The sequence below is a fragment of the Carcharhinus amblyrhynchos genome, chromosome 17 (assembly GCF_965287045.1).
Source record: "Carcharhinus amblyrhynchos chromosome 17, sCarAmb.v2.hapA, whole genome shotgun sequence".
NCBI lineage: Eukaryota > Metazoa > Chordata > Chondrichthyes > Carcharhiniformes > Carcharhinidae > Carcharhinus > Carcharhinus amblyrhynchos.
The window spans coordinates 47062987-47081649 of NC_137340.1; the positions used below are offsets into that span (position 1 = coordinate 47062987).

An 18663-nucleotide genomic window follows, 5' to 3' on the forward strand; every position below is an offset into this window, starting at 1 on the left:
AGTTCTGGTTGCCACAGTATAGGAAGGATGTGATAGCACTAGAAAGGGTACAGATGAGATTCACCAGGGTTTGCCTGGACTGGAGCATTTCAGCTATGAAGAGAGGCTGGTTAGGCTGGAGTTGTTTTCCTTAGAGCAGAGAAAGCTGAGGGGGGACCTGGTCAAGGTGTACAAAATTATTAGGGGCCTGGATAGGAAGAATTCCCTTTAGTTGAGGGATCAATAACCAGGGGGCATAAATTTGAGGTCAGGGGCCAGAGATTTAAGAGGGGATACAAGGAAAAACCTTTTCACCCAGAGAGTAGCAGGAATTTGGAACTCACTGACTGAAAGGGTGGTAGAGGTGATAATGACTGGAAGATCTGTTTTTAGTGATGCTGGTCAGAATGCTAGGAGGACCACCGGAATCATGGAGTGCATGTCCAAAGATCCCTGAAGGCAAGGATCTTTGAAAATACATCAGCAATCTTTGGACATACTAGTCAGGACAACACAGATAATCTGCTCTTTTGAATAATGCAATAGGATCTTTTATATTCATTCTAGAGGATATAGGAACTCCATTTAGCATCTCATCCAAAAGATGTTCATCTTTGATGGTGCAGGTCTCCCTCCATACTACCTAGAAATATCAATCTTAGATTTTTGTGCTTAGGTTTCTGTAATAGGATTTGAACCCATAACATGTTGGCTCTGAGAAAATAATGCTACCGACTGAGCTACCAAAGACCAATAGATCAGAGTGGGACAGTAAATTAAACTGATAAGTAAACAAAAGCTCAGAGTCACCCTTCCAAACAGAACAGAGATGTTCAGCAAAGTGATCATCCAATGTAGAGGAGATTGTGTCATGAACAGTGAATATTATAATAAATTGGAAGTAGTACAAATAAATCATTCAGAAGGAAAGTTTGGGGCCCTGGATATTCATAGAAACAAGAAGCAGGAGTAGGCTGTTTGGCTCTTCGAGCCTGTTCTACCATTCATTTTGATCATGGCTGATCACCAAATTCATTATCCTGATCCCCCCTTTCCCCCCACCCCATATCCCTTTAGTCCCAAGACATCTAATTTTTTCTCAAAATCAAACAATGTTTTGACCTCAACTACATTCTGTGGTAGTGAATTCCACACATGCACCACCCTCTGGGAGAAATTTCTCCTCACCTCAGTTCTAAAAGGTTTACCCCTTATCCTCAAACTATGACCCTAGTTTTGGACTCCCCCACCATTGATTATGTTCTTTCTGAATTTACCCTGTCTAGCCCTGTAAGAATTTTGTGGAAAAATTAGGCTGTCTCTCATTCAATTCATGGGACGTGGGCATTACTGGCAAGGCTAACATTTATTGTCCATCCCTATTTGCCCTTGAGAAGGTGATGGTGAGCCAACTTATTGAACTGCTGCAGTCCATGAGGTGTAAGTACGCCTATAGTGCTTTTACGGAAGGAGTTCCATAATTTTGACCCAGCAGAGAAGAATCAGTGGTATAGTTCCAAGTTAGGATAGCATGTGACTTGGAGGCGAACTTGTCGGTGGTAGTGTTTCCATGCACTTGTCACCCTTGTTTAAGGGCGCAGGTTTAAGGTGTGAGGGGCAAGGTTTAAAGGAGATGTACAAGGCAGATTTTTTTAAAGAGGGTGGTGGGTGCCTGGAATTCGTTACTGGGGAAGGTAGTGGCAGCAGATACGATAGTGACTTTTAAGGGGTGTCTTGACAAATACATGAATGGGATGGGAATAGAAGGCTATGATCCCCGGAAGGGTAGGGGGTTTTAGTTAAGTTGGGTAGCGTGGTAGGTGCTGGCTTGGAGGGCCGAAGGACTTGTTCCTGCGCTATAATTTTCTTTGTTCTTCTCGGTGGTGAAATCACAGGTTTGGAACTTGCTGCCAAAGGAATCTTGTCAAGTTACTGAAGGGCCATTTCGATACACACAGTGCAAGTGATGGAGGGAGTGAATGTTTAAAATGTTGTTAAAGCTACATTCACCGGGCATATGGAGCAAGTCCCAATATGACCCTGACCTGTGCATTATAGATAGTAGAAGGTTTAGAATCAGGAGCTGAGTTACTCATTGCTGTTGTTTGTATCTTACAAGCAATTATCGGCTTAATACAAAGAGAAGAGGAGGCTGTCCTGTCTCCATTAGCAATTCACTTTATTATTGTTAGGCAGTATAATACAAATCAGACTGGTTACAACATAAGCATCCAGTTTTTTTCCCAACTATCTAGTCTAAAATCCATTCCCATTAGTTTCCGTGGTGATTCCTGAGTAATCACAGAATATGAGCGATATTACCCAAGAAAGAGTTACACCGGCCAGGCATCATCGTCCCTCTGAATGCGTCTCCATGTCTTCCTATGTAGGGTTTTCCTCTTCTGCGCAGTTAGTCTTCAGAGTTTTGCTGCAACTGGATCTGAATCTCCCATTCTTATCCTGGTGTTATCTTTTCTGAGATATGCTGCCTCTTCGTTGTTGATTCAAATTTCCTCAGGTTTCTGTAGCGGGACTTGAACCTACAACCTTTTGGCTCAGAGGAAATAATTATTTCATAGTTTCCCCTCATTAGCCAAGGTTCTGAGTAGGATTACCTCATTGCTCTCTGGCTACAAAAGGGCTTATGCCTTACAACATTTCCTTTGTAACTAAGCAAGCTTAACCAGCTCAAGGTTCAAGTTACTGCAGTTCAAGTAGATCTTGCAGATTTTCACTGTCCCTTTTCAGTCCCTGGTCAACACTGTAGACTTACCAACTTCTGACCTGATCTGGTAGCCATAGTATTTGTGTGACTGGTCCAAAAATGGTCAATGGTAATCTCCCGGGATGTTGATGGTGGGGTATTCAGTGATGGTAATGCCATTGAATATCACGGGAAGATGGTTATATTCTCACATTAGAAATGATTACTGCTGGATACTTGTGGGGCATGAATGTCGCTTTCCATTTATGAGCCCAAGCCTGAATGTTGTTGGGTCTTGCCACCTGGGGTGAGGGGCTGCTTCATTATCTGTGGAATTATGAATGGAACCATTAGCAAACACCCCACCACATGATTTTATGATGGAGGGAAGGTCATTGATGAAGCAGCTCAAGGACAAGGTTGAACTCAGACAAGGTGGAACTCCTTCAAAAATGTCCTGAATCTAAAATGATGGTTCCACCACAATCATCTTCCTTTGTACTAGGTATGATTCTAGTCAATGCAGAGTTTTATCTGAATTGTTTGATATTAAAGGCATTGTCTGGAATTCAGCTCTTTTGTCCATGTTACAAACACACATATGAATATACAAATTCAGAGAAGTAGGCTTCTAAACTTCAAATGGACATAGGTCCAACATTCCCTCGCAAGACAACTCCTTCATTCCAGGGAACAATCAAGTGAACTGCCTCAGAATTGCTTCAAATGCAATTCTATCCTTTTAAATAAAACTGTACACTGTATCCCAGATGAGCAAGACGTGTTTTATGGTTGTATGGCACCGGAGGAGGTGGAAAGGGCATCCACTGAATGTGATGGCATTCAGCATTCCAAGGAAACTTTCTTCTTTTCCAAAGTCTTAAATAAATACTAAATTGTGGCACCCAAAATAGGACAGATGAAGTAATTCAAACGCTAGATGGATTTAAAATCAAAAAGATGATTGGTATTAGATAGCTTATCTGAAATTAAAGTAGGTAAGGCAGCAAGACTGGATGAAATGCATTCAAGAGTACCGAGGGAAGCTAATGTGGAAATCGCAGAGGCACCGGCCATAACTTTTTAGCCTTCCTTCAATTCAAGAATGCAACTTAAGCCCAGGAACTACAGGCCAATCAGTACTAGGGAAATGCCCAGCACCAGTAATTTGGGACAAAATTAATAGTCACATGGACAAATGTGGGTTAATTAAGGAAAGCCAACATGGATTTCTTAAGGGAAAATCAAGCTCAACTTACTGCAGATTTTTGAAGAGGTAACAGAGGGTCGATGAGGACAATGTTGTTGATGTGATATACATGGACTTCCAAAGGTGTTTGATACAATGTCACACAACAGGCTTGTGAGCAAAGTAATGATCAACGAGAGAATATAACCACCTCCCCATGACATTCAACGGCATTACCATCATCATCACCCAAGGGAGTAGCAACCTGGATATGAAATTGGCTGAATGAATGTTTTTCTGTGCTGGAGGAAGATTTGTAGTGGAGCTCCCCAGGGGTCAGTGCTGGGACTTGCTTTTCCTAATAAATATTAATGAACTGGACCTTGCAGAGCACAATTTAAAAGTTCACGTGACACAAAACTTGAAAACATTGTGAACTATGAGGAGGATAGTATAAAACTTCAAAGCACATAAACAAGTTGGTGGAATGGGTGGACAGATGACAGATGAATTTCAGTGCAAAGAAATATGAAGTAATTCATTTTGGTAGGAAGAACTTGAACAGACAATACAAAATATAGGATACATTTCTAAAGGGGTGCAGGAGCAGGGAGACCCGATGTATATGTATATATATATATATAGTTGACAGAAGTGTAAGAGGCGACTTGATCGAATGCACAAGCTCCTCAGGGGACATGATAGGGTGGATGTGGAAAGGATATTCCCTCTCGTGCAAGAATCTAGAACTAGGGGCTACTCTTTAAAATTTAAGACAGAGATGAGTACTTTTTTTCTCTTGGAGGGTGAGACACTTTGGAATTCTCTTCCTCAAAAAATGGTTGAGGCAGAGCTTTAAATAAGGGAGAAGTAAAAAAGTCTTGATAACTTTTCATCTTCTTCCTTATCGGGGTAAGCACAAACGTGAGATTGAGGTTAAAATTAGATCAGCCATGATTTTACTGAATAGAGAAGCAGGTTCCAGTGGCTTATTCCTGCTCTGAATTTGTATGTTCTAACTTGATTTGATTTATAAAGTTAAAGTTTATTTATTAGTCACAAGTAAGGCTTATATTAACACTGCAATGAAGTTACTGTGAAATTCCCCAAGTGGCCACACTCCGGCACCTGTTTGGGTCGATCCACCTAACCAGCTCGTCTTTCAGACTGTGGGCGGGAACCGGAACACCCAGAGGAAACCCACACAGACACAAGAACAGGCAAACTCCACACAGACAGTGACCCAAGCTGGGATTCGAACTCAGGTCTCTAGCGCTTTAAAGTAGCAGTGCCACATCTATTTATTATTACAATTTGTCATCTTGTATTAATATACACTGAAAAATATTGTTTCTTGTGCACTATACAGACAAAGCATACCTTTCATAGAGAAGGAGAGAGTGCCGAATGCAGTGTTACAGTCATAGCTAGGGTATAGAGAAAAATTAACTTAATGCGAGGCAGGTCTATTCAAAAGTCTGATGGCAACAGGGAAGAAGCTATTCTCGAGTCGGTTGGTACATGTCCTCAGACTTTTGTATCTTTTTCCTAATTTTGTAGGAAATTATAGGTTTGAAGCAGCATCTTGAAAGGTGGAAAGCGAGGGATAGAGTTGTAGTGAGAGAATTTCAGAGCTCACTGAATGGCCTGTTTCTAAAGGGAAAATCAAGCTCAACTTACTGCAGATTTTTGAAGAGGTATGAATGGTGGCCACAAATGATGCAGCAGAATTGGATGGGCACCAATATCACCAAGGGTTGTGGGATTGGCGAGGTGGGGGGGCGGTTTGGGGTGGCACAAGCCCAATGAAGGATTAGAAAACAAGGATGATAATTTTAAAATCAAGATATTACTTGGCTGGGGAAACAGGAGACAGCTAACAGTGGAGAAGTGCCTGGCCATAAAAAGAGTCGTGAGGGCGCAAGACGGAGAGGATCAAAGACAGACACTGTGCTGGGAAACGTTGGCCTTTTATAGGAAAAGGGGCACAAATCGTTCCAAAAAGAAACTATAGCAACGGTGATTATTGCCTTTTTAAACAGCAGAGCCCGCCTGCAATTGCCCAATAGCTTTTGATGAAATCCTGTAACAAAGTAACGGTGACCCTTTGCGTTGGGTGAATCAGAGTTAAGCATTTTAAATATCCCTTAATCATTTCCGACATTTAAAAAAAAAATTGCCAGGGAGAGAAAAATAACGAAAACAGCTAGAAGTGTTCTGAACCTCCCAGTAAAACTTGCCAGGCGAAAACTGACTGGTGTATCTGAGCAGGAAATGAGTCACAATTTTTTTTCTCCCTTATGTGTGTGCGTTAATATCCGCCTCGTCATTTTCGGGAGTGATTGGAAACAGCCGGCTCCCTCACCCCTGAAATAGAGAAATGATCAGCTTTGCATATCGCAAGGAAACACTGCCTCATTACTCACTGCCGTGATTAATCATTTTTAATATGACTGCTGTGCAATTTGATGGCACAACGGTGTGTATTTTTCAGGGATTGTTGAAATCGCATTCATTATACACCAGTCTTAATATGTATTTCTCGCTCTCTCAGAAAACTCTATTGGAAATCTAAAAAGTGCATTTTTTTTGGTAGTGGGTGAATACCGAATCTTGATGGGTTACCTCATAACCACAATTTGGACATGTCAAATAGGGAGCTAAAAATTACCTTATATGAAGGCAATCGTTTTACGCATTAAGAAATTAATTTCCTGGAAAGGTTCGCGTAAACCTGCGAGCTGTAAAGAATAATAATTCAAAGGGAACGGTGGAAATGGGATTGCAGGTTACAAGTAACGAACGGTACTAGGGAACGGCGAGACAGTCTTTCTCACTGGATGTGGTGGGTCCCACAGATCCCATTCGCCTTTCCGATAGACTTCTAAATACCGTCAGGCTATTGGGATTGTAGGTTCATTTCAATTTAAGAATGCTTGCTTATTACATTTATTATTATTAAACATCCTTAAATGGGATTTTTAAAAAAATCTCACAGGGATTTCTTCGAACCAAGCTTGGTGAAATGTCTTTTTTTAAAAAAAGTATTTTAAATCCATATGTAAAATTTAATTTTCCATTCTCGATAGGAGACCACTGAATATGCATAGATGTATACACACACAAAATGTTCTAGTAGGATGCAAAATAATTATGGAACAATCTTAATATGTACTTAATACGTTCCCTTTTGGGAGAAAAATGTCCAGTTAAAATGGACATTTACTAATCTCGACAACAGATTCATACTGGAATGTGTTCGAAGTTAAACATGTCTTGAATAAAAGCACGCATGTTATTATTTGACTTACTTTATTTGCAAAATTGATTAAAGTGCGTTTATTTAAGAAGATCAACTTTGGCCAGGCATTTCCCATTTAATTGCATATAGCTTTTCGGACTGTGTGTGTGTATGTTTTTTTAAAAAAGTGAATTATCACATGATGAAAAAAGGGGGGAGCTAAACTCCATTTGGGCATTGCGTTGTATATTTATTCTGATGATAAGACCAGACCGGATTTTTTTTCCGTATCCTCCTCCTCCTTTTAGCTCCCCCCTCCCTACACCTCTGCCTGCGTATGTTTGAGGAAGCTTGTGGTCCATTACTGAAGGATCAATGCCTTATTTCTGATTTTGTGCATGCGATTTTTAAGATTATAAATGCGCGTGTATATAAAAAGGAAATCTTTTAAACAAATGCACAATTTTTAAAAAATACGAAGGTGGAGGAAAAAACAGACAAGAAGAAAGCAAGATGGCTGCAAACTGATTTGTGTGTGTTAGATTTGGATTTAATGGTGATGAAAGCGAGCAAGCAGATTGGATTTTCGCCTCTTCTGAGCCTTTTATTTAGATTTATCTAAGGACTTGGGGGAGGAGAGTCGAATAGTTTGGAGTTGACAGAAGAGGGTGGTGTTCGTCTGCGGGAAAAAAAAAGCTGAAAAGGAAGAAGGTGGGGGAAAGAAGAAGAAAGAAATGTGCCATAAATATAAATGATTTAAAATCCTGGAGGAGGAGAGAGGGGGCAAAAAAAATATAAAACAAACAGCCAGTTTCAAAAGATTGCTGAAGATGGCCGTGGAAGAGTGGATTTGAAACCTTAAAGAACATTTCTTTTTGGTGCGGCTGGATTTTTTTCCTTCCAAAAAGGATTTTGCAATCTAAATGATGCCAAGAAAATTGGAATTTCCCTTTTAAATCTCTTTTTTGGAAGAGAGCGAGAGGCTTTTATGAGCTGGATGGCAGTGAGGAAGTCAGACAGTTGAGGCTGTGAAGAAGAAAGGGAGAGATTGAGGGGGAGTGTTGTAGATCATTTTTCGTCCCCTCCTCAGCCCAGTTTGTCTTTTAAATGAGGAAAACCTCACCTGAAATTTGTTGAAGGGGGAGGAAGAAGCTCGAGAGAGTTTGGCCGTTGGTTGTTATTTTTTTTGAATTTTTTTTTTGAAAATAACGACTTTTTTTTATCCAAGATGGCTGAAAACTGGAAGAGCTGCTTCGAGGAGGAACTTCTGTGCCCCATCTGCCTGCAGGTCTTCGTGGAGCCGGTGCAGCTACCGTGCAAGCACAACTTCTGCCGGGCTTGTATCGGCGAGGCCTGGGGGAAGGAGTCGGTGAGCCGCTGCCCCGAGTGCAACAATGTCTACCCGCAGAAACCGGCCCTGGAGAAGAACCTCAAGCTCAGCAACATCGTTGAGAAATTCAACTCCTTCACGGCCGACGCCGCCGCCGTGGCCGCCGCCACCGCCGCCGCTTCGTCGTCCTCCTCATCCTCGACCTCCTCCTCCACCTCCGCCGGTAACGGCAACTCGGCCGCCTACAGCCCGCTCTGCTGCCGCTACTGCCGCAACGCGCCCGCCCAGAAGGTCTGCCTGCGCTGCGACACCGGCTGCTGCCAGGCCCACGTCGGCGCCCACCTGCAGGCCGCCTCGGTCAGCGGTAGCCACTTGCTAATCGAGGCCGGGGACGCGCGGGCCTGGAGCTGCGCTCAGCATGACGCCTACCGGCTGCTGCACTGCGAGACGGACCAGGTGGCGGTGTGCCGCTACTGTTACTACATGGGCAGCCACCACGGCCACAGCATCTGCGACCTGGAGGTCAGGAGGAATGAGATTCGGGTAAGGGCCCGTCGCACCTGGAGCGCCGCCGCACACAGCTTCTAGCTCTCTACTTATAAACATCCCCCAACAATCCCACCCTCGCCCCAAAACCCACACCCACCCCTCCAAAAACCCACTCCCACACAGCTCCTAGCCCTCTATTTATAAACACTCCCCCCCCCAAAAAAAACTCTCACCCACCCTCCTTCCAAAACACTCCCACGCAGCTCCTAGCCCTCTATTTATAAACATCCCACCCCCCCCCCCCCCCAAAACCTAAACCCACGCCCACTTCCCCAAAAACCCACTTTCTCACAGCTCCTGGCTGTCTATTTATAAACATTCTCCACACCCAACAATCCCACCCACCCCCCCCCCGCAAAACCTATACGCAGCACTCCCCCACTCCCCCCAAAACCCACTCCCACACAGCTCATGGTCCTGTATTTATGAACATACCCGCCCCCCCCACAAAAAAAAAACCCACTCACCCCTACAACCCACCACAACTCCTGGTCCTGTATTTATAAACATTCCCCACCCCCCAAAAAATCCACTCACCCCTCCAGCCCCCCCACAGTTCCTAGTCTTATATTTATAAACAATATCCCACCCCCCCAAAACCCACTCCCACACAGCTCCTAGCGCTGTATTTATACATATCCCCCATCCCCAACAGTCCCTCATTCCCCCCCCCCCCAAAAAACCCACTCACTCCTACACCCGCCACCCCCACAACTCCTAGTCCTATATTTATAAGCAATCCCCACTCCTCAAAACCCACTGGAACCCCCTCCCCCTCCCCCCAAAACCCACTCACATCCCCTTTCCCCAAAACCCACTTGCGCCCCCACTCCCCAAAACCCACTACCACCCCATCTCCCCCAAAACACACTCACCCCTACACCACTCCACAGCTCATGATCCTGTATGTATAAACATCCCCCACCCCGAACAATCCCACCCCACAAAACTCATTCCCACCCCCTCCCCGCAAAATGCACTCCCATTCCCACCGTTTCCCTGCAAAACCCACTCTCACCTCCCTGCCCCCAAAAACCTCCCTCCCCTCCAAAACCCACTCACCTCTACACTACCCCAAAGCTCTTGACCCTGTATTTATAAACGTCCCCACCCCCAACAATCCCAACTCCCACTCCCTTCCCCAAAACCCATTCCCCCCCAAACGCCCTCACCCCCACAAGTCCTAGCTCTGTATTTATAAACTTCCCCCACCCCAACAATCCCACCTCTCCAAAACCCACTCCCAACCTCATCCCCTAACCCAAAAATCCACTCCCACACAACTCCTAGCCCTGTATTTATAAACATTCCCACTCCAAAACCCCCCCACTCCCAACCCCCTCAAAACTCACTCCCCCTGCCCCCAAAACACATTCACGCCAACACCACCTCCAAAACCACTCGCCCCTAAACGCCGCTCACCCTCAGCCTTGTATTTATACACATCCCCTAACCCCAACATTCCCACTTCCCACCAAAACCCATTCATTCCCATACCCCCCCCACCCACTGTTCCTAGCCCTATATTTATAAACATCTCCCACACCCAACAATCCCACCCCCTAAAACCCACTACCAACCCCTTGCCTCCAAAACGCACTTACCCCCAAAACCACACACCTCTATGCTCCCCCACAGCTCCTAGCCCTGTATTTATAAACATCCTCCCCCCCCCCCCCACAAAACCCAAGCGCCTCTACACTACCCCCACAGCTCATAACCCTGCACTTATAAATGTCTCCCACCCCTGCCCTCCCAAAACCCACTCATCCATACACCCTTCCCACAGTTTCTAGCCCTGTGTTTATCAATATTACAACCATCATCCCAATCCCCTTGCCCAAAACCCACTCACCTCTTCACATCTGCACACAGCTCCTAGCCTTGTATTTTTAAACATCCCGTACTCCCCCAACAATCCTACTCCCGCACTGCCCCCCCCCAAAACCCACACCTCCACACCTTCAAAAACCCACTCACCTCTGCACATCCCCCTTTGTACACAACTCCTTTACCCTGTATTTACCAACATCTTCCAAATATTCTCACTGCCACACATCCATACCCCCCAAATCCACCCCTACTCATCGCCCCCAAACTGACTCCTACTCACCCCACCCAAACACACTCCCATTCACCTCCCTTAAACCCACCCCCATACACCGACATCCCACCTCACTCTCAATCCCCCAACACACAGCTCCTTACTTTGTCAAACCCGCCCTCACATGCCCACAATATTCTCCACCCTCCAAACCCAACCCCACACAAACACCATCCACACATAAACCCCTCTCCCCTTCAAACCCACCCCCATACAAAACCCTCTCCCTTGTAAAAACCGTCCCTGCACAACCGCCTCCCCCAAACAGCCCCTCCTCCCCCTAAAACCACCCCCACACAAATCTCTCCCCCCCCCCCGCCAATCCAGCCCCACACAATCCCTGCTCCCCTCCAAACCCAGCCCACACAATCCCTGCTCCCCTCCAAATCCACCCCCACACAACCCCATCTCCCCCTAAACCCACCCACGCACAATGCCCTCTCCCCCCAACCCACTCCACACAACCTCTTCCTCCCCCAAACCCACCCCCACGCAACTCCTCTCCTGCCCAAACCCACCCTCACGCAATCCCCCTCCCCCAAACCCACCCCCACCCAATCCCCTCTTCTCTCCCCCGCGCCCATGTCCTCAAATCCCCCCTTCCCCTGCCCTCGGCTGCCCCTCCCACCGCCCTCAGCTGGCACACCCCCCTTACACATTTTGCTGCATAGATAACATTTCTGGTGGGTTAAAGATCAGTAAGTTAGGAAGTGTTTTTGGGATTTGAAAAAATGAATGCAGCCGGGTTCCTGGCTTCTTCATTAACAAGGTGTATGTCTTTGCTCCTCAGCTTTGGAATGGTGAGGTCTTAATCTAAGAGGCTCAATAGTGTGAGTGAGTTGCTGATGTAATAGGCTATAAAACTGAAAAATGTTGAGCTCTTGAGACTTTTCCTCCACCCAATAAACTGTAAAATGTTAGTGTGGAGTTCTGTGATGTGTAGAGAAAGAAAGTCTGGAGACTCACCTTCTCAGAGCAATAGAACTGAAAGCTTTAGATGGGGGAATTCTGTAATTGCACAGGTTAGAACTGCCTCCCATAAGAACAGCTGACATTTGTAGCACGCAAATACCTTCCGTTGGGGAAAGGAAGGCAATACAAGCTTTCCTTATAGTAGAACTAAATTCTGACATGGCCTAAACTGCCTGGAATTAGCTGAGGATTCCCACATCTGGAGGAGGGAGGCAGGGCTTTGGTGTTTGTGAGGGCGGAGTGGGTCTTGGAAATGGTTGGTGATTATCCACGTGGACACAATTCTAATTTATACTGCAACACTTTTTGTGTTTCTAAGCAGTTTAGTTTTGGTGATGGATTAAAAATAATGTCCCAGTTTTTAAAAGGTGTATTTTTACAATTTATTTTTTTTAATTATTTCAATTCTATTAGTGGTCAGATTGCTAATGAATTCTTGGTCTCAAACTTGAAGGCTGTGAAAATTGGGAATCCGACAGACCAACACCACAATATACTGGAGTAAAACTTGGTTATAGGTTGTATGGCTGTAACAGTAATGATTTCCTTGTACTGAAATGTTTTAAAGGCAAACTCTGCATTAACAAGAATTGTTGGTTATGCTACAGATGAAGTATATATATTGGGTTGATTATTTTTGTTTTTGAATGATTTTGAATCTATGGGCCAAGTCCTGACATTTTAAACAATTTGAATCAAAATCCTTTTTATCATTGCAGCTTTTCTTCTGTTTGTCACCAATTTCATCCTTTGCAAATATTCAACTTTTAGCCCAGCTCCATAAATGTATTTAACATTTGGGCAATTGATTCAAAAGAGCTAAATTTTATTAAATCTAGAAGTGATTTAAAAAAAAACCTTTCTTAGAGTTACAGTTCGAATGCACAGAATGGAAAGGGCAAGTCCTTAATCTGTCCCCTTGCTTGCTCCAAAAACCAATTCCAATTCACATTGAATCCAGTTCGTGGCCCCTACAAGAGAGATGTACTGGACCCAAGCCGACAAGAACAGGCATTACAGCAGATCTTGGGCTTGATCCTATGCTTGGTCTCAGCCTAAAGCCCGAGAAGTGACACTTTTTAGTTCAGTCGGGCAGCATGTTTGGTGTAGGCTTGAAGGGTGGAAGGGCCTTTTCCTGTGCTGTAATTTTCTTTGTTCTTTGCCAGTCCTTACCTGGAGTATCACTGCATTCTTTGCACCTATTTGGAAGCCAAACATTCATGCCTGTATTTAAGTGAGGTTGGGAATGGCATTAAGATTTTGGGGATTGTATTTGTGTTCATCAGTGTGAATCCGTACACAGCTTTGTTTGGAAACCACAAAGACTGCTGCTGCCTTAGGTTCTTAAATGTTAGCACTTTTTCAAACTTAGCTAATGGCCTTGCCAGTACTGTGGACAGATAGGTGTAGAAGGGAGGAGAGGTCAGATTAAGTTCAAAAATTCAGAATTGTGGCTACAATTTCCATGAATTTATGAAGTCAAAAATACTATCAACAAAAGCTTGCCACTGAGAGTCATGGTTTGGGAAGTGGCTTTACTCCCATTCAGCTTAAGCTTTGTGGGATCATAGAATTAATTAAATCTGACTTTTAAGGGGACAGGTTCTTTTGATCTTGGCTCTGAACTTTTTTTTAAAGGAAGCATTTTCAGTTATAAATAAAGAATCTGGTTGTTTTGCAATACTCTTGGATTTATTTTTCAATTCCTCAAAAGGAACACAGCCTGCCTTGAAGTCTGTAAATGATGAGAACTTGGGGGAGTTTTTGCTTTCCATGCTTGTCATACTTGTAGGAATATAGGAATTAGGAGTGACAGTAGGCGATTCAGTCCTTCAAGCCCATTCTGGCATTCTATATCATCATGGTTGATCTCCATCTTATCCTAACTCCACTTCCTGGGCTACCCCACTGCCTTTAACCCATTTTTGATCAAATATTTATCTATCTCTTTCTTGAATCCATTGATTCTGCATCCACCGCACTGTTGGGCAGCTAGTTCCATAGATTCACAACTCTGAGAAGTAGCTTCTCCCTATCTCTGTTTTGAACCTTCCTGCCTCATACCCTCTTGTCCATTTGGTTGACATTTACTTTATCAATTATGCTGTGCAGCTGTATACAGCTAGCGCTCAGTGGTGGTAGACTCCGAGGCTTCCATGATTTCTGTAATCGTGGTTCAGATCAGGTGGCCATTTTGAAGATGAAAGCAGTTTGCTGCTCCATTGAGGAGACACGGTGATTGGAAAAAGGAGTGTAGATCCAAATGGGAAGCTTAAACTGTTGAATGAAGATTTTACACTGTAGCCAGCTTCTGTAGAACAGAATGTGAGGTGGCCTTGTCCGCATGTGCAATTTCCCTCCTTTTCCTTTGTTTTTCAAAGTTTCCTCGAATTGTTTTGTCAGGAACTAGTGTAACTCGTTTATTTTTAAATTCAGCAATTATGTGTATCCCTGGACCAAACAATTTAAGGAAACTTGAGCTGAAATTGCCTACAGCAACTAAAAAAAGGCTTAACAGCCCAGGCTATTTCCAGGTCACTTAAAATGTGCAGCAAAGTGGATCGACTCCAGCTTGATCCTAAAAGTTCATTGACCTAAATCTATCAGTCATCTCCGATAGGAAGGAAGGAGGGGTTAGGAAATCTAGTTACAAAGTAGAAATTTTATTGGCTTTTGTTTTAAGTGGGTTTTCAGTAGTTCCAGCTTTCCAAAGGCTAGGTAGGCCGATGCATTAAACTCTTTTAATCATTGTCAAATTTGAAGTGACTAAAACGTGATTGATTAATCTCAAGAGTATGTATTTGGTTTGACGTAATCATTCAGCTCTTGCTCTGCAGTGCAGTAGCGCCATTGTTGTTGTAACAAATGTCATTCTTGTTGAGTGAGATGAACTGCCAGCATTCGTATTGGCTGGGGAGAGGGAAAGTGCAGCTTGGCTTTGCAAAATTTGGTGGTAACCAGGAAGCTGTTGCAAGGTTTGTAAAGACTTGCTTTTGTAACAGCTCTGGTTTTTGCTCTGTCTTTTGCCTGGAACTGAAACTGAAAACCCCTCCCAAATGAAATTGAAAAGTGTATAAAATGGAAATAAGAGACAGCTTTTACGTTTTTGGAGACTTCTGACAGTCTGACCTTCTGTTTTGGCTTTTCTTCACTGACCAGTCTTCAGCCTGATGTCCTGGTAACGCCCATGGGATTAACTGAATGCTCCATGTGGCAACTTTGTTCCCTCAGAGAGTTCAGCATCATCTAATGCCGCCCTGTCTTTTAGTATTTTAGAAATGTATGTGCTGTTGTGGATCCAGTTTTTTCCTGTGGTACAGTCTACTTCTAGTTGGGACATCACAGCCAAACTAAGATTTATCCCTTCCTGATGATCACACTTTTCATTAAATTAGTCTTCAAAGAAGATCACTGAGACAGCAAGGGAGTTGGAATCCCAGCTTCCTTCTCCCCTCTGCCAAATGAGGCCATCTATAATGCTTCCCACTAACCCTGTATAGACCAGCGTTTAAAGTTGTATGATTGTATCCCTCCTTTACACCCTTTCTGCTGCACTCTGTCTCTTTTTTATTTGGAGTCTGGAGGGAGAAGGCAGGAAAATTGGAGCATGCGCTCACTCAGCTTATTTTCTAAAGCGGTTCTACAAATTGGGGTATCGATAACTGAGTTCTCGAGAATGTCTTGTTAAATTATGTTTGCTCAGTAGCATGTAGTTACAACTGACATATTCTGGATTAGACAGTCCCACTGAAGCATTGGTCCCATGTCTGTTCACTGCTGGAAACTGCTTGAATCTGGATTAAGGCGAAGGCTCTTGGAAGTATGATAGCAGCTGATGTTTGCAGTGCTTTGCTGTCTGAATTAGACTGCAGTGCCAACAAAAATGCATCAAAATGAAGGATGACTACTTGCACCCATCTGACTAATGGATTAAGGTTGCTTGGCTAAAAGATCAAGAGAAGCGCAAGCCAACCAGAAATGTCCGTATTTTGTTTAATTGACTAGTGGAAAGTTGCCAACTTGAAGCTGTTTGTGCTGCCAAAGTCAATACTTCCTGATCCAATTAGCTACCAATGGGAAGGGTCTCAAGGTTTGCCATCTGTGACTACATCAGTTATTTTCAGCCGTGTTCATGCATCTTTGTCAATAACTATAGCGAGTGTGGTGTAAGCTTAACCAGGTAGAGGACAACCAGGGCGTTCTGTGCTAATTTCTGCTGCAGGTATATCTTTAACCAAAGTGGCACAGAAAATTGGATATCTGAGAGAGATGCTGTACTTTTCTTCCCTTTGCTGTTTCTATTTTGTTTTTTCTCTTCTCGTTTCACTTGACCTCATACACAGGATGTAGGCATCACAAGCTATGCCATAATTTCTTGTCCATTCCTAATTACCCATGGGAAAGTGCTGGGTGAGCTGCTGTCAGCCCTGAGGGGCAAGGTTGAGAAGCAGGAGCCTTCATGAATAACCTCGGCCAGTAAAGCAATTGAACATGCGATGTTGGCGTCATTCTGCATCACTAACCAGCCAACTGGGCTGAACCAACCCCCATTATTGTGTATGTGCCTCTGGGATAAATGTTAAGTTCTAGTTGGCCACATTTCCCTTGTTTGAGAGCCACACTGACCATGTCAGTGGATTTGTTTTACGAGCAGGAATGATCTACTTACTATATTGTTTTCCTGACACTAACCTGGGGGAAGCGTAAATACTGTTGGGGAGAGTCATCTTCCTTTCTTGGTAGTTATCTCTGATTAGTTATCTCTCATTCTTTGCTGAATCTGAGGTTACGCCCAAAGGACAAAACTGGTTTAAAATCAGGAATTTCTAGCTTGGATCTCAAGCCTTTTATGTCGGGTGCATGTTTCTCTTCCTGCATTCTTTTTCATTAGGCAAAGGCCTTGGAAGAGAGCAATGCTTTTATTTCATATATTCTTTAACCAAAGTTGGATTAGCACCAGAACATATGAGGGTTATGCTGTAGGCAACCTTTAATCCTGTAGGTTGTATGTATGCATTGTACTTGTGCTAACACCCAGCCCACTTGATTACGTTCCATTGCGTTAGTTTGACTTTTTGCATTGCTGTTGCCAGAATGATATAAAAGGAAACAGTGTTTTTAATCTCTCACCCTCAATCTGTTTATTTGATTGGCTAAAATTTCTTGTCTATACTAATGAAACAATCAGTTGCACTGTAAAGAAAGACTTGTATTTAAATAGTGCCTTTCATGATCACCGAATGTCTGAAAGTGCTTTGCAGCCTGTTAAGTACTTTTGAGTACAGCATTGTAGAAAATGCTGCAGTCAGTTTTTACACAAGATCCCCGAAATAGCAATGTAATAATAACTAGATAATCTACTCTTGTGATGTTGACTGGGGGATAAGTGTTGACCAGGACAAAGGGGTTAATTCTCCAGCTCTTTATTGAAATAGTGTCATGGGATCTTTAACATCCACCTGAGAAACGAGGCAGGGTCTCGTTTGACGTTTTATTCAAAAGGCAGCACCTCTAATAATGCCATGCAGGAGTGTTGGGCCTTGACTTTTGTGTTTAAGTCTCTGGCATGGGACTTGAACCTTCTGACTTTGAGGAAAGCGGACTACTAACTAATCCACGTAATGGCAAAGCCATTTAAAACTCATTTTAGAAAATAACTTAAGACCTGGTTGTTTTACGGTTCTGGTTTAGTGAGTGGGTGGTATAATGGTAAAATGGCTGGTAAGAAACTTGACTACCTTTGCAAAAACTACTTTGCCACAGAAGGCTGTGGAAGCCAGATCATTGAGTGTCTTTAAGGCAGAGATAGATAGGTTCTTGATTAATAAGGGGATCAGGGGTTATGGGGAGAAGGCAGGAGACTGGGGATGAGAAAAATATCAGCCATGATTGAATGGTGGAGCAGACTCAACGGGCTGAGTGACCTAATTCTGCTCCTACTTCTGATGGCCTTGTACTGACTCCCCCATTCTCCACCTGCCCGCCAACTTCATTTATCTTTTCCGTGTGATAGTCATTTTTCTTTTTTTTTCAAAAAACATGGCATTAACAAAAATGCATCTTCCTTGTGCCAAAACCACATTTGCGCTTTGCATAATTCCTACATAGAGAATACATTGTCTTATATGAATGAAATTAGTCATCTGCTCAAAAAAAACTTGAGTGCAAGACAAACTGTCTCCTTTAAAATTTTGATGAGGTAAGGCCCTGAAAAACTGGAGATTAATTGAATTTGGGACATAAAAAGCTCATCCATAAATATCTCAGGATATCAGTATGTAGCAATATAGTGATAGAGATAGCTAGGGAATATACTGATGTGTATAGCTGAGAAGAGTATCCAGTTATAATTCTGGGCAAAAATGATCTAATCGAATCATAAACCACAAGAGTAAAGGGCTTAAGCTGCTTATATGGACATAGGACCCCCAAAATTGAATTGTAGTCTTATATATAATGCCTTCGCTGGCATCATTCCAATGTTTTGCAAGGGGTTTAAATTAAAATTAAGCTCTGTCTGATCTTTTGTGGCAGGTTTCTTTAGTGTCAAAGGGCATGCTGCTTAGTTATATAAATGCAAAGAAACCTTAAAACC

At 43.4% G+C, this 18663-nt stretch overlaps 1 protein-coding gene across 3 annotated transcripts in view; it reads left to right on the top strand.

Moving 5' to 3' along the window:
- The first annotated feature begins 2171 nt into the window (after positions 1-2171).
- Positions 2172-18663, top strand: part of trim8b (tripartite motif containing 8b) — an 81968-nt gene continuing 65476 nt past the window's right edge. Inside the window, exons 1-2 of one of the 3 annotated variants that reach the window (XM_080205903.1) lie at positions 2172-6351; positions 8342-8986. In XM_080205903.1, the coding sequence (XP_080062029.1) occupies positions 6322-6351; positions 8342-8986 (675 nt within the window). In that variant the 5' untranslated portion in view covers positions 2172-6321. Of the gene's footprint in view, positions 6352-6382; positions 7825-8341; positions 8987-18663 lie in introns of those variants that run through there. The other 2 variants (XM_080205904.1, XM_080205905.1) reach the window with 2 other exon arrangements.